This window comes from Vanellus vanellus (assembly GCF_965231255.1).
Source record: "Vanellus vanellus genome assembly, chromosome: 2".
Classification (NCBI taxonomy): domain Eukaryota; kingdom Metazoa; phylum Chordata; class Aves; order Charadriiformes; family Charadriidae; genus Vanellus; species Vanellus vanellus.
In genome coordinates this window covers 127,224,377-127,238,216 of record NC_138906.1, presented here as the reverse complement: position 1 = coordinate 127,238,216, position 13,840 = coordinate 127,224,377, and the positions used below count along the sequence as shown (strand labels likewise).

The window sequence follows — 13,840 nt, the reverse complement described above, 5'->3', positions numbered from 1 at the left end:
AGGAACTAAATCGGAAATCCTTGGGAGGCCTTGCTGCATTTATATTGATGTTAAATTTAAATGTGCCTAAAAATAATAATTAATTTGTAAAACTTGCAATTTCAGGAAATTCCCAAATCCTTTCTAATGCATCTTTTCTTACAAACTTGAGACATATATTTTAATAAAGATAATGTTCCTGCAAAAGCAAGGAAAGGCACAGTAATATAATTATTAAAAAGTAAATAAATGTGCTGGTTTAAACAGATTCCCAGCTTTTGATAGAATCACCTACCAGAATACCAGTACTTCTCTATGAATGTGTATTTCAGACTGCATAATGCAGATTTGAGTTCTTGATGTGAATTAATTGTTCATACAACTTAATTGTCTTCTGCACTATTTTTCTGTTGCACTAGTATACGATATTTATGTCACTGTAAGAAGTGGCATATAGTACTGCGGTATATGTTAATGATCATAGTGCCTAGTTCATCCTGATCAGTCCCAGTTTTTGAAATCTTTTATTAAAGTCACTAAATACTCTGCAGAATAGGCAATTAAAAAAAAAAAAAAAAAAAAACCAAAACTAAAAGAGCAGAGAGGAAGTGTGAGCTGGCATATAGGTGTTACTCAGCACCTTCTGGCCTCTGTAATAGAGACCAGTAGTCCCCTTTGGCCCTAAAACCCATGGAAAACATTCACACACCACCAGCCTTGTTGTCTTTTTCAGACAATTATATTCTTTTGAGTCGAGGTTTTTCACTTGTTTGACATTTTCTTCTGAAATGATTTGATTGTCACTAAGTGCATGATGACCCTTTCTTATGTTGAATCACTGATTCCTTGTGATATTCACTGCTTTATTTTGAATACAGTTTGCCTGAATGATAGCACCTACCACTGTCATACAGTATTGTCTATCATCAGCTGCATCATTGTCATTCTCTTAATGTAAAGAGAATTCTATAAAAAATCCCATTGTGCTAAATGATTATACTGGCTCCCTGTTCCTTTGTAGAGGCCCAGGACTCATAAAATAATAACTTTATATGATGGGCTATTTTCCAGTTCAGTTGAAGAGAAAAAAATGCTTCAAAGCTGTGGTAGACTTCGAAGTACCAAAGTGCCACCCTGCAGCTAACAATTTCTATATGAATGGTGTGACTTGAGTCTCATTTGGAAAACATGTGCATGATGATTCAGATCATCGATTTCTGATAAAGAATATTTTATGCAGCACAAGAAAAGATTATATCAAACTTGCTAAATGAACTGGATGTCACATGACATTACATACCTTGATAATGCCTTGGTTCCCTGCCTGATGTGTAGCTCTAAAGAGCAGTATTTGCCAGTGATTTAGGGGCACTCTCAGAGATCAAGAATTTTATAGGGGTAAGATGCCATGGCCACAGCTATTATTGTGATTTTGGGGAGGAAAGGAGTTGGGTAAAATGACCACTTACCACCTCTGTGGAACCAGAAATTATCTGGAAGGGATTGTTTCATGGTTACATTGGCTTTTGGGCAGTCTGCCCCAGAAGAAACATGAAACACTGTCATATACTCACAGGATATGGCCAGTGAACACATGATCTAAAATACTGAGCACGTACATGGCAAAAGCTCCTTTGTGGGGTTTCCTATTGCCACTTCTCTCCATGTATCACCTTCACCTTTGTCTTCTGCAAGCCAGCACTCTATGGGGAGACAAATCTCTTCATCAGAAAGAGGAACAACTCTTTCAAGTCTGACTTCCTCCAGGTACCAACTGGGATCATTTCCAGTGTTGTCGTGGCCAATGCGGATTTTATATAGCTGTCCAAGATCTCTGAGGTTAATCTGTAATGACCAAAAAACAAAACAAAACCAAAAACCAACCCAACAGATTTAAATAACAAATTATAATGTTGTCTTTTAGCAATCATTCTTACATTGGGTATGCAAGATAAACGTGCAGCTCATGTAACCTAGAGTAATAGGGTTTTTTAGAAAATGAAACTTTAATATATATATATAACGAATCCCAGAGCAATGAAGCAAAAGCATACGGAGTAGTCTGCAAGTGTAATTTTATTAACTTCAGTACCATATTATTTAAAGTGACTAAAGGGCTCAAACAATTCGGTCTGGGTTTAGATCTCTTGACAGAATCCAGTTTATAGTGTTAGAATGTAAATCTTTCTTTCTAGACAAATACTTTAAGAAACAGAGGTATCTTCAGTCATTGCTGCATGAAATAATATATTTTGTAGTCCGTACAGTTACCTTTAGCAGAGCCCTATTAACTATTCCTACCACTTAGTCTGCTATGGCCCACTTTTCTCTTTGTCTTCTATTTTTATGTGCATTGGTGTCAGGGTTAACTGTTTCTGTAAGTGCTGACGCCACATTGTAGAAATTTAAACAATAAAACATTACTATATCACATTGAATACTGCAGCCCTGAAATAAGAGCCACTTTGTTTTGGGTTGCAGAAGTTTTTTGAGCAATTCTCATGGCAGGAACCTAAGCACAAAAGCAGGGTTAACCACTTTCATTTTCGGTGATGTGTTTGAAAGCTCATGGTATTGGGAAAAAATTACAGATAAAAACAGAACAAAAAAATAGTCATTTCTTTTACCACTACACCAATTCTGTACTGTTTAGTATCAAAACAAAAAACAAACAAACAAAAAACGGATTGACAAGCGATTAACACCAATATTGCCCCAATAGTCCGAATCACCAAAAATGGTGAACAAAGATTTGTGTTTGATGGTCTGTTGGCTCAGTTCTAAAAGGCAATATTAATAAGTCTGCCCCAGAATGAGAGTTTCCCCTTCAATATTTTTTGCTAAGGAAGGCTACAAGGTCACAGTCCTTTTATCTGCGGAGCTGGGAAGCGTCAGAGACACTAGAGACATATCCCTTTCACTTTTTTCTTGAAATGTTTTCCTAGGCAATGACACAGCCTCGTGCAACACTGACATTTCTTGGCCATGAGGACCATCAGAGAAGAGAGTCTTGCAGCCCTAATTGATCACCATTTCCTTGCATCCCTGAGACAAGCCTGGCACAATCCAGTCTCATGGGGTGGTATCATGGCACAAACGCTAGTGGTATAAACTCTGAATAGAGTCACGCTTATGGCCAAAGCTGTAGGTTTTCCTATATTAAAACAGTACGTTAAAGTAAGAGGTGCTAGCTGAAGGTCTGATTATAACATTAATGCAATAAAACCATGTGCATCAAAAATATGCTGCTAATACAGCAGAATTACAGCAGCAGACAAAAAGTTCTCTGAAACTAACCACAAATGTAGCCAGGACATAGGGTAAATTGCCATAATAACCCTGTCACCCAGGCACGAAGCAGAGAGCTGTGCGGTGGTCAAATGACTGCTAAGGTTGCCTTGCAAATAAATATAACATATTAGAACTCTCACCCTTTATTGTGAACTGAATAAAGTATACTATTGGTGAGCAACAAAAGGTGGTGCTCTCCTGAGATCTAGGCACTAGCTGCTATTTGTGGTGTAGAAGTGTTAATGGGCAATTTAGTAAATAAAACACTGAAACCTTGTAACCTCATGCCCATGATTAAATTCTGGCATATCGTTGAACGAGGAGTATCAGAGCCATCTTAGCATACCGTATTCATTATCACAACTCTCAGTCAGGACCAGGAAACCATCAAAGAGTCCCTTTCATCTTCTGAAACATCTAATCAGTCCTTTGGCTGTGAAGCAAACTGAAACATTATAGATAAAAAAAAAAATCCTGCGTAACTGTAATGGGTATCATATGAGTTGTCTGAAATGTGAAGCCATAACTTTCTCAATTATATTAATTTTATTTATCATATTATCCTAAAGTGCATTTTTTTCAGAAAGAACTTAAGATGGGAAATATGATGCCAGGTGAATCTACAAAGGGTTTCAACACTGTAGCTGACGTTTGGCAGACCACTGGTACAACTGAAGAGAAGAGCTCACAAAAATAAGCAGAGGTTGGATGGCTGACCGAGAAAGAAAAAAGAAAAATAAATATGCAATTTGAAAAAGAAGGAGAAGGAAATGATGAAACCCGTTCATCACCAAGCAGGGACTTCCTGTTACTGGATAAGCAACATGCCAATCCATCAAATCTAATCAAATGGAGTTTCAAGAAAAATCAGTACAGAAGAGAAAGCCCTGTCCAGACTGTTAGGTTTCTCCAGCAGATGCTCCTAGTTGCAAGCAGTTCAATTAGATTCACTAAAGTCCTGTTTAGCATCTCTGAACATTCCTGTGTTTGTGTATTTCTATACTTCCTAATTCCCCCTAACATTCACACTGTAAAAGAGCACACAATATAACAAAATTAAGGAAGTTATGCCCACGTGCTAAGTAGGAATTTGTCCAAAGTGTCAAGTTAAATGTATTTGCTTGCTTTCAACTACAGGGAGGAAGAGCATAAAGTATCCCTGTCTACTAGACTGACAAATTATGAGGTTTTTGGAATGGTAAGCTACGCAGAATGTGTAGTTAACAGCGTATTTCTGAGACTGAAAGGTCTCAAAAATAATTAAAAGCACAGAACACTGCCAAAACAATAACATGTTTAATAATATTTGTTTCTGACTAACCATTTATGAGTGTTCTTGGGGAAAAGAAATCGTGTTTATTCTTGGGTAGAAATTAAAGCAAGAATGTCACTGGCAGAGAGCAAATCAGCTGTATGTGATGTTCTGGAAGACATATAACACAATTATAAATTTAGTTTGAGCTCCTGTTGTAGTTTTGGGGGTTGGAACTATTCGTCTTGCTGTCAGATCAGATATCACATTGGTCTCTCAGTGGTATTGACTTGCTAACAGGTTACTTTTTGCCAATCGGAATCCTGTCAAATGTATGTCAAATTTTGCTCTTGCAGTGAAATGCAGATAAAAATATTCTCATAACATGGTAGACCTAATGATATTCTTTTGCCAACATAAATACTGTGTCTTGAGGTTGCTCCTTCATTTCCAGTATTGACTAAATCACCTTGAACTTCCGCATGTCTTGAACACAAGGTGGTATTTATAAATCTACTTTTACGGCCAGAACATTCTGTAAAAATTTGTACAGTAAAGTTGACTTTGCTGCCCTCCTAAACAACATGCTTACAAAAAACTTGGTCTGGCTGTTCTCTATTACGGCACCATGGCTGCAAAAGTAATATTCCATTTCATGTGGAAACAGTCTTTCTGACACAACTGCAATAAGTGGCCATGCAATAAAGGATGGGTCCCAGGACTAAAGCATCACTCTGGAAATCAGGCAACTAGATTCTATTCCTGGATCTGCTCCAGGTTTCCTGAGAAACATTACGTAATTCACAAGCCCTCTTTGCTTCACTTTCTTACTATGCAACAAGGACAACGCATACATGTCTCTCACAGGGACACTGCAAAGCTCTCCTCAAAAATCTTGAGATCCTCAGAAGAAGACACAAATCCAAAATTCTGTATTTTTTCTAAAATTTTCTGTTCATTTTGGGTTATTTGTTATTTTTCCATAACTCAACTGACAAATCAAAAATTATCAATTGTAATTCTCCCAGCTAACTTTGTAAAGCTAGTGGTTTTCTCAAGGATAATGTGATATTACTTACAGTTATCTAGTCTCTCGTGTAATCTTGCAATTTCTGTTGCCACTAGTGGAAATTGTGCAGACAGAATAAGGGAAGAATAGAAACACGCTGCTCAGCAAATATGTCGTAAATCTACTGAAGAACGTGGTTGATATAATAAAGACATTCCTCCACTACACTGTAATTGGATGTTGCAGGTATTCAAACTTCCGAAATGACAAGGACACACAGACATGGAAGACTGATGTGTTTTGGGGTGGGTCTACACTGCCCCAAACAAACTTGCTAGAGTCCTAGCAACCGTATGCCTGAGTTAGTAGAGACTGGCCAGTCCTGCTTCTCAAGGCACACTGTTGCTGGTGGACACTGAAAATCGGTGTTGCAGCAAAAGCAGCAGCTTGAGGCTAATCTCTGCTGGCCTCTGCAACAGAGCATTGATAAAATCACCAGACATCTAATCCTCAACCAAAGCACACGGCCAAAGCGTTGCAGAGGTTCAAATGTCTCATTATTAAAAATATTAAAAATTGGTTTGCAAAGTTCCTTTCTCCCTGTAAATTCTTCAGTGTGATACAGTAGTGTTTGGACATGGCTGGAAACTCAAAGTTGTAAAATTTAAGAGGTAAGATTCTGGGGGTATGAAGCTGCCATTCTGATGTGGCTTACATCAGCCATGTATAGAATATAAATAAGACCTGAACTGCTGCAGAAGTAACAAACAAGGGCATGGAAAGACGGATATCTCATTGAGGTAAAGGAATACAGATATCACAAACATCAGATACACTGATCTTCTTAGGGATTGCCTGTTAGAGATGTCTTCTGACAAATGCCAACCTCACACTCTTCCGACCAAAAAGTTTTACAAAATGCTTGAATAGTCATTTACAGTTCACTTATTGGCTGACTGTGAAACTCCTTCTGATACATCAACCAATCTGCGTCAAATTCTGTGATAAGCTCTAAAGGGGATGGACCTCATACAGACCCTGCTTATGTGAGAGATTGCCAGCGCTTATTAACCTTAATGATACCATTGTGAGTACGATGATAGTAGTAATTCTATTCTCTTTGTAGTATCTTTCTTCACTGTTATAGGCAATATCAACATATTTTATATTATCAGTACCAATACATATTATTGTAAAAACTGTCCACTGTTTTCAAAAAGGCCACATTTCCAAACAGAGGTAGCTTTGCCTCAGCCACACCTGTATTCTAAATGTTTGCAAGCAGTTAAATAAGATTAGCCTGCTAATCAATACTATATACTTTGGTCATTGTTACTATTTATTTTTTGTACAAGCATAGGACTAAATTCTCTAATTACCAAAGGCAATGGGAACATTTTCATTAAACCATGTGTTAGAAAACTTGGCCTTACTTTTTGAAATTGAAGCTTAACAAAGCTCATGTTTTACAACTTGTGAAAATATGACATAAAGGCATAAATTGAAATCCAGGTTTATCAGCAAGAAGTTCTTCCTAAAGAGGAGGGAAACACTAAATTTTAATTCTGTTTCTAAATGAGCTATGCAAACACTTTTTTTGGTCCCTGCTGTACCTATGACATTTTAAGCGAAGTCAGTACAACCTATTGTCGTGGTTTGGGCCGGACCGGCCACTGAAACAAATGGCAGATGCTCTCCCCACCCTCTTCCTGCAGAGGAGGGAGAGCATCTCCCTTCAGGGAGAGAAGGATGAGAGAAAAAGAGACTTATGAGTTTAAAAGAAACTAGACTAATGAAATATTAATAATAAAATAATAAAAAGAAAATATAATAATATCAAAAAAGAAAATAATGAAACATATACAATACATACAAAACCGTATCAAGCTCCCAGGATGACAATCACGTCACTGACAGGCACTGGGAAAGTCCCAGACTGGACTCAGTGACAGACAGGAACTGGATTCTGGATCTGGATTCAGGAACGCATGCATCGGGATCAAAGGCAGATGAACATACAGTCCTCCTTGGACATCGGCCATTGAAGAAAGAGGACTGACCTTTTTGATCCCTCAGCTTTTATACTGAGCATGAGGCAGATGGGATGGAATACCCCGTTGGTCAGTTTTGGGTCATCTGTCCTGTCCACTCCTCCCCGCAGGTGGGACCCTTCTACGCTTTTTCACTTCCAACCTTCCAATGGGGCACGTAACCAAGTGAGCTGCCCTGGGCTGTTACAGCAATAAGTATAAGCAAGAGCCTCTCTGCCCACCATGCCTTGGTATTAACAGAAACACCAGGCCTTATCTCTGCTAGAAGAGGAGAGTGTCTGACAAATACGCCATTAATTTCAGAGTTACGTTAGTTAGAAGAGGATTAGCTGAAAAGTAAAATTACTGAAAAGAAAATCAGTTCTGTTTTACCTCAAACTAGGACACCTATTTTCATGTACTTGAGATGTTTAATTAAGTGAAAAGTGAAGTAAGAGTTTCTTGGCTTAAGAGACTGATCCATGGAAAGATACTTCAATAAAAGCATGGAAAGAATATATGTAACGACTCCATTTCTCTTTTGTATACTGGAATAAGCAAAATAATGTCACTGTGTTCCTGTTGTACAGAAAATATCCTGCAATCTCTTTGAAATAAACTCAGGCTAGCACGAAAATCCCTTGCCTAAGTCAGTACTCCAGAAGCAGCTACACCAAAATCCCAATGTCTAACACAACCGCTAGAGGTTATGCTTGACAGGCAGTTATTAATTTCATGTAAGGCCACCTCATTATCAGAGTTTCAGATAAATCATATGCAGCAGGTGGATTCCCAAAAGAAAGAGAAATCATTGACTGCACTAGTTTAACTTCTACAGCACCTGCGTATAATAGAAATCTTTAGAAGTAGAAGATATTTTTAAATTTTGAGCATGTATCTGGTAAATGTTTCCGAAAATATCATAACTAATGTACCAGTAAAGTATCCAAGGTCCACTTGTGGTGCTTGCATTTTCCAGATGTCTGAATTCAGCCCATTTGTTAATTGTGGCCAACAAACCTGGCACAGTTACACACTAACTCAAGAATTAGAATGTGTCACAGGTGCTCACACAGAAACTTAACAGTCGAAAAAAGTGGACGTAGACATATAAGGAGTAGGATTACAGCCCACATGAAAAACAGCATTGTTTTTTCCCACTTCATATTTGCTTTGGTCACAAAAATAAGCCAGGTAAACAAGCAGTGCTCATTGCATGGTGACAGTTAAACACCTTCTTTTCCAGTCCACTCAAGCTCTTTACATCCTGTAGCTTCTCCAATATCTATACTTTCTCACTTGACCTTCCTATACGGGCTAACTGTGGGCTACTATCCACTAAAATGGATACCAATTATCTGTTACCAGGTTAATTAGAGAAAGGAAATGTCACATTGTTGTTAGCTGCTAAACAGCTAGCAGAAAGGGATTTTCAATATGCATTCATCTTAGACTTGGGTTGCCATGAGGTAGAAAAAAAAGAAATTTTATACATATATGGCTGAAAGATTAAACCTGAAATTGAGTACATAAAGTTCTTTCAAGAAACTACCTTAAACCTTATACGTATATATACTCCAGACTGCAGCATTACTGAACAGGTAGCACCGTGTTCACCCACCCTAATTTCCTGAAGTTGAAATGAATTGTGTTTTTCTCCAAGATTGTTTGTGAGCTCTCTGCTATCATTCTATGTTGATTTCTTGGAACAAGCTAAATTTTGCTCCATGCACAGCCGGTAGCTGATTGAGATTGCTTTACATACTTCTCCCTTTTATCTCGGTAGGGAATGAGGTTCATGTTATCATACACGTTTCGTAGAGAGACGGACAGTTTCAAGTGGAGTTAAAGCCAGCAGTATGACTGTTTTATGCTGCCTTAAGAGCATCTGACTAAAACCTGAGTTTCTCTAAGTTTTATTCAACTGGTTTTGGACCTAAATGGCCGTTGTGGCAAACAGGGACAGCTGGAAAAAAGCAGGACACAATGTTTGCCCAGCTTTCAGGCACTGGCAATCCCATGGTTAAGAGAGCAGATAGCTGCATTAGTGCTTGCGGTCACTTTTGCAATCTTCCCACTTGGGAAGAATTCTCACCGAGCTCATTACAGGCTCTTTTATTTTAACAATGGCAGAAAAAGCATGAAAATGGATTTGTTTCAACCTATTTTTATAACATTTGGTTTTCTCCCCTCTGCTTCTCATTTTACTTTAGAAATCTCAGTTTTGACTGAATGAATATGGATCCAGGCTACAGGAATAAGACACACAGTGAAACACAACAGACTCTTACAGTCCGTAGGGCTGAGTCTAAAGGAAGGAGTGTGAATTATTAAAGCATAGATTATTTAAAACTGGTGATAATTTTATTTAAATAGGAGGAAATCAAAATTAAAAACAGATAGACTTCTAAGTGTAAAGCCTCCGTGTGATGCAATGCAGCATAAGGCACATCCGATGAACAAAGTTCTTCATACACGAGGTACATGCAGCTGGAAGGAAAAAGGCTGGTTTTAACACCGTAACAACCTCATCACAGGAACACTATTTATTAAGTTTTATGATCAGGTATCTCTGCAAGTATTAGTAGGAGCCCTGCTTTTCTTCTGCCTGTATTACTCTCTGGCATTTTGCCCTAGTAGACTACGACAGTGTTTAAAGGACTGTTTATACAGACGAAGAAACTTTAAAAATGGATATGGCACCAGCTTTACACGTTTGAGAAATGGGCTCATGCAGCAAAATTCACACCAGTGATGGATTCTGGTTTCCAGTTCTCCTAAAATATTATTCACACTCCATGTCCGATGCTTGCAAACATGAAATAACTATATTCCTTACAAAGACAGCCCCCAACTACAAAACATAGCATAAAGTTAAGGTGAAGATTTTGAAGATTTATTAGAAAAAAAATCAGCATTCTTAATAGCTTAGCATAGTGTTATTTAAGATAAACTTGACAACATGTTGGCATCTGTAAGACCAACGCTGCCCTAAAGAGATTGCAGAACTGATAATGAAGAAAACTTACAAAGCAAAGCATGGAAGAATTCTTGTTAAGGAGGTGCTAGGTCTTGCCACTCTCACTAAGGCTACCATACAACATTTTGAAAGCAGATCTACTGAACCAGTCAGTGCTTTTACTGACTTCATTATTACTAGAATAGCAGAACGTGTACCTGAAGGTATGGAACTATTTTGTATTGAAGTAATAAAAATTGAGAGATTGTAGCTGGCTTTTACAGAAGATAATAGGCTTCCAATCTTCTGCTTAGGTCTCTTTGACACAGAAGGGAATATTTGGCACAACCAAACATTAAAAGAAAACTTATAAAAAGGATTTCTTTATCAAACAGTGCGTAGACTCTTAAGAGATAATTCGCCATGTTTCAAAGAATGATGATGCAGAATACAGGGCTCTGGAGAATATAATTTACAATGTAATTAAAGCTTCAATGTCTTGAGCAACTCAACATACTGCCAAAATCACTATTTTTGAAACATTGAGAAATACTCAGGGACCGTGATGACACCAGAAGAAAATGCAGGCAACAGATCACAGTTCCGATGAAAGCTATAACTTATGGTAGATTGATATCCCTCTGTTGGAGAAGGAATGACTCTCAACAGAAAAATCATGCCCTAAAAACTATGCCTGAATAGTAACAGGAGCAGAAAACCATAGCCTAGAAGTAGTTTCTCTGAACACACAGGAACAATTACAGAGCAGAAAGGGAAATCCATCAAATTTAAATTCCTTTTCTTTCCCATTCCCATATTGTTCATCCCTGACTCTCCCATCTGGTTGGAAAAATTGCCACTCTACAAGGGCAAAGGTAGTGCAGTTTACACGCAACTATCTTGTGAGAACCTGGAACCCAGGACTCCAGTCAGAAACAAGAACTCTCCCCCTCACATAACAACTGTAAATTGCCTTCAGTGAATTTCAGGTGCTATAATCATAAGGAAATCTCCAAGGGCAATAGCCTTGTTACATTCTACCCCTGTTACATTGAATGTCGACCAGTTTTTAATCTAATTTACACAAACCTTAATCAGAGGTAGCCAAACTTAATGAAGTTACACCAGCTGTATACAGCGATGCAAGCAACATCAAAATCAGGTTCTAGATGAGCAACAAAACCTCAGGAGTATATGAAGGACCACCATTTGATTTACTCAAGTTTTGATAACTTTTTTTTTCATTATTTTTAATTAAAAATAATTTTAACATTCATTATTTACTTTTAGGTATCGAAGTCACTATGCAATTAACTGTACTTTATATCAGACTACTATTCTTATTAAGAAATTCCATTAGCCTCATTCTCTTTTTGTGGGCCATTTCTCTGTCATTTCTTATGATTATATCTGTGACCAAAGGGATTTTGAAATGAGATGGTATTTTGATTGTTTTTGTGGGACATGATTGTGCTTTATTTTTTCCATTATGTTGCGCTGAACTCTTGCAGCTCCCTGCATCAGTTAACACTTTCTTAAAAAAAATGGAGGTTACCTGGAGTTTAAAGAGCCTTCAAATATGCAGCACATTTCTACACAAAGGCTGCCAATGTTGGCCCATTTAGCCAAGATTTTCCCCAATGTACTTAACAGATTAGCCTAGTGTAATAGAAAGCAATAGGGGCTATCCAATTTTTCTGCAACTCCACAGTTTTTAGCAATATTGAAATTATTACATGGTGCTTTTAATGTTGGAAGACTGCAGAGTTACAAAGTGCTGAAATAATTGGAGAATATAGCTTTCTTTTGGATTAACAAAAACTGAGCTACCTTATTAAATTGAGACATTTAGGGGGGAAAATGTGGGAAAGTGAAACAAAATTACTTTATCTGTTCTTTTCTTTCTCTCGCCATTGATCAGCACTGACTGTCAATTAAAAAAGTGATTTTGAGAAATAATGGGTGGACAGTAATCTGTCCAACTTTGAAGCTTTGATGGTGTGGTTAGAATTCAGGGAGAAGTCTCCTCAAAACCCCCGAGGTTTAAAGGTCTCATTACAAAAATTTATAAGTTTGGTTACGCAATTCGATTTTGTAAAAGGTTTAAGTGGTACTCCTCAGTCCATATTCATCCCACTTAAAAAGCACTAAAATGCTGCGCCTATCCACCAAGCCTCTTCCAGGCTTTTAATGGTATTTCACCAAAGAAAAACGTCAGGCATAAAGACCTAGGTACACTGTAGAAGACCTAAGCCTGGGTGCTGGTGTGGATAGCAACAGAGCATCAGAGCTCCCAGACCAGGTATCAGGTCTTGCTCTGATGCTGGGAGGGTAAAAATGAGGCTTTGAGAAACATACTGTTCCTTCCAAAGACAAAGAAAACAAACAAATGTTCTGGGTACGTCCTTCAATGAACTGAATAAACGAGTAAGAACTTGCTGTCAGACAACATTAATCAGCTGAATAAATATCCAAGATGATCATCTAGCCGGAATGATTTGAAAAGGAACACTTAAATTTAGTCTTCAAATAAACACCGATTTCACCTTCCTGTTTTTATATGAGATAATCTTAAACCAGCATCATCTGCAAACTTTAGCCAAGTTACTTTCAACTTACACAAATGTAAGGGAAAGACCATCATTGACTTGCCTCTGCAAGAACGTACATATTTATACTTCAAACTGAAAAATAAAAATTCCTGTCCCATCTGCCACTGATTCCCCATCATCTATTTACTATGCATAAACTATTTCAACCTAAATGACATATTGCAGATTTAACGATTGCAACAGGTACAGCTCTGAGAAAATAGACGAACTAAAGGAAATTGTACGAATTATAGGAACTTGGAGAAGCCCTGCAAAATGTATTTTTGAAGTACTTCTCAGAGGTATCTTTGAAGAAGAGAGCAATTTCCTCATTTTCTTGGAGAAGTAGGACATCACTAGTCTAAATCACCCGAGTTAACTTACCTGGTGTGATTTGACTCTAGTCCCTAGCCATCCCCCCTTTCCTTCTTACTTTCACCAAGAAAAGGTTCGCATGACAGCATCCTTCAGTGAAACCCTGAGGAAGCCCATGGAAGAATTTACAGTGGACACTTCCAAAGATGGGTATGCAACAGAAGCCATAGCCAGGACTATCTTATTACATCAACACAAAGAACAGGCAAATCAAGTTTTTTCTACCTCTGCAAATGAACAACATGTAGTTAAAGCTAGCGCATCAAGCAGATGCAGGTATGAAGCAAATTCTGAGACGTATGTCTGCTTGATGCAGTTCTGAATACATTTTCTCATTCAAATCTTATCATCATA

General features: G+C 37.8%; 1 protein-coding gene across 1 annotated transcript in view; it reads right to left on the bottom strand.

Annotated features, from left to right (window-relative positions):
* Nucleotides 1-13,840, bottom strand: part of RP1 (RP1 axonemal microtubule associated) — a gene marked incomplete at both ends in the record, with an annotated part of 177,419 nt that overhangs the window by 100,972 nt on the left and 62,607 nt on the right. The window contains one exon of the mRNA XM_082499227.1: nt 1,599-1,824. Coding sequence (XP_082355353.1) covers nt 1,599-1,824 — 226 coding nt within the window. The remainder of the gene's footprint in view (nt 1-1,598; nt 1,825-13,840) is intronic.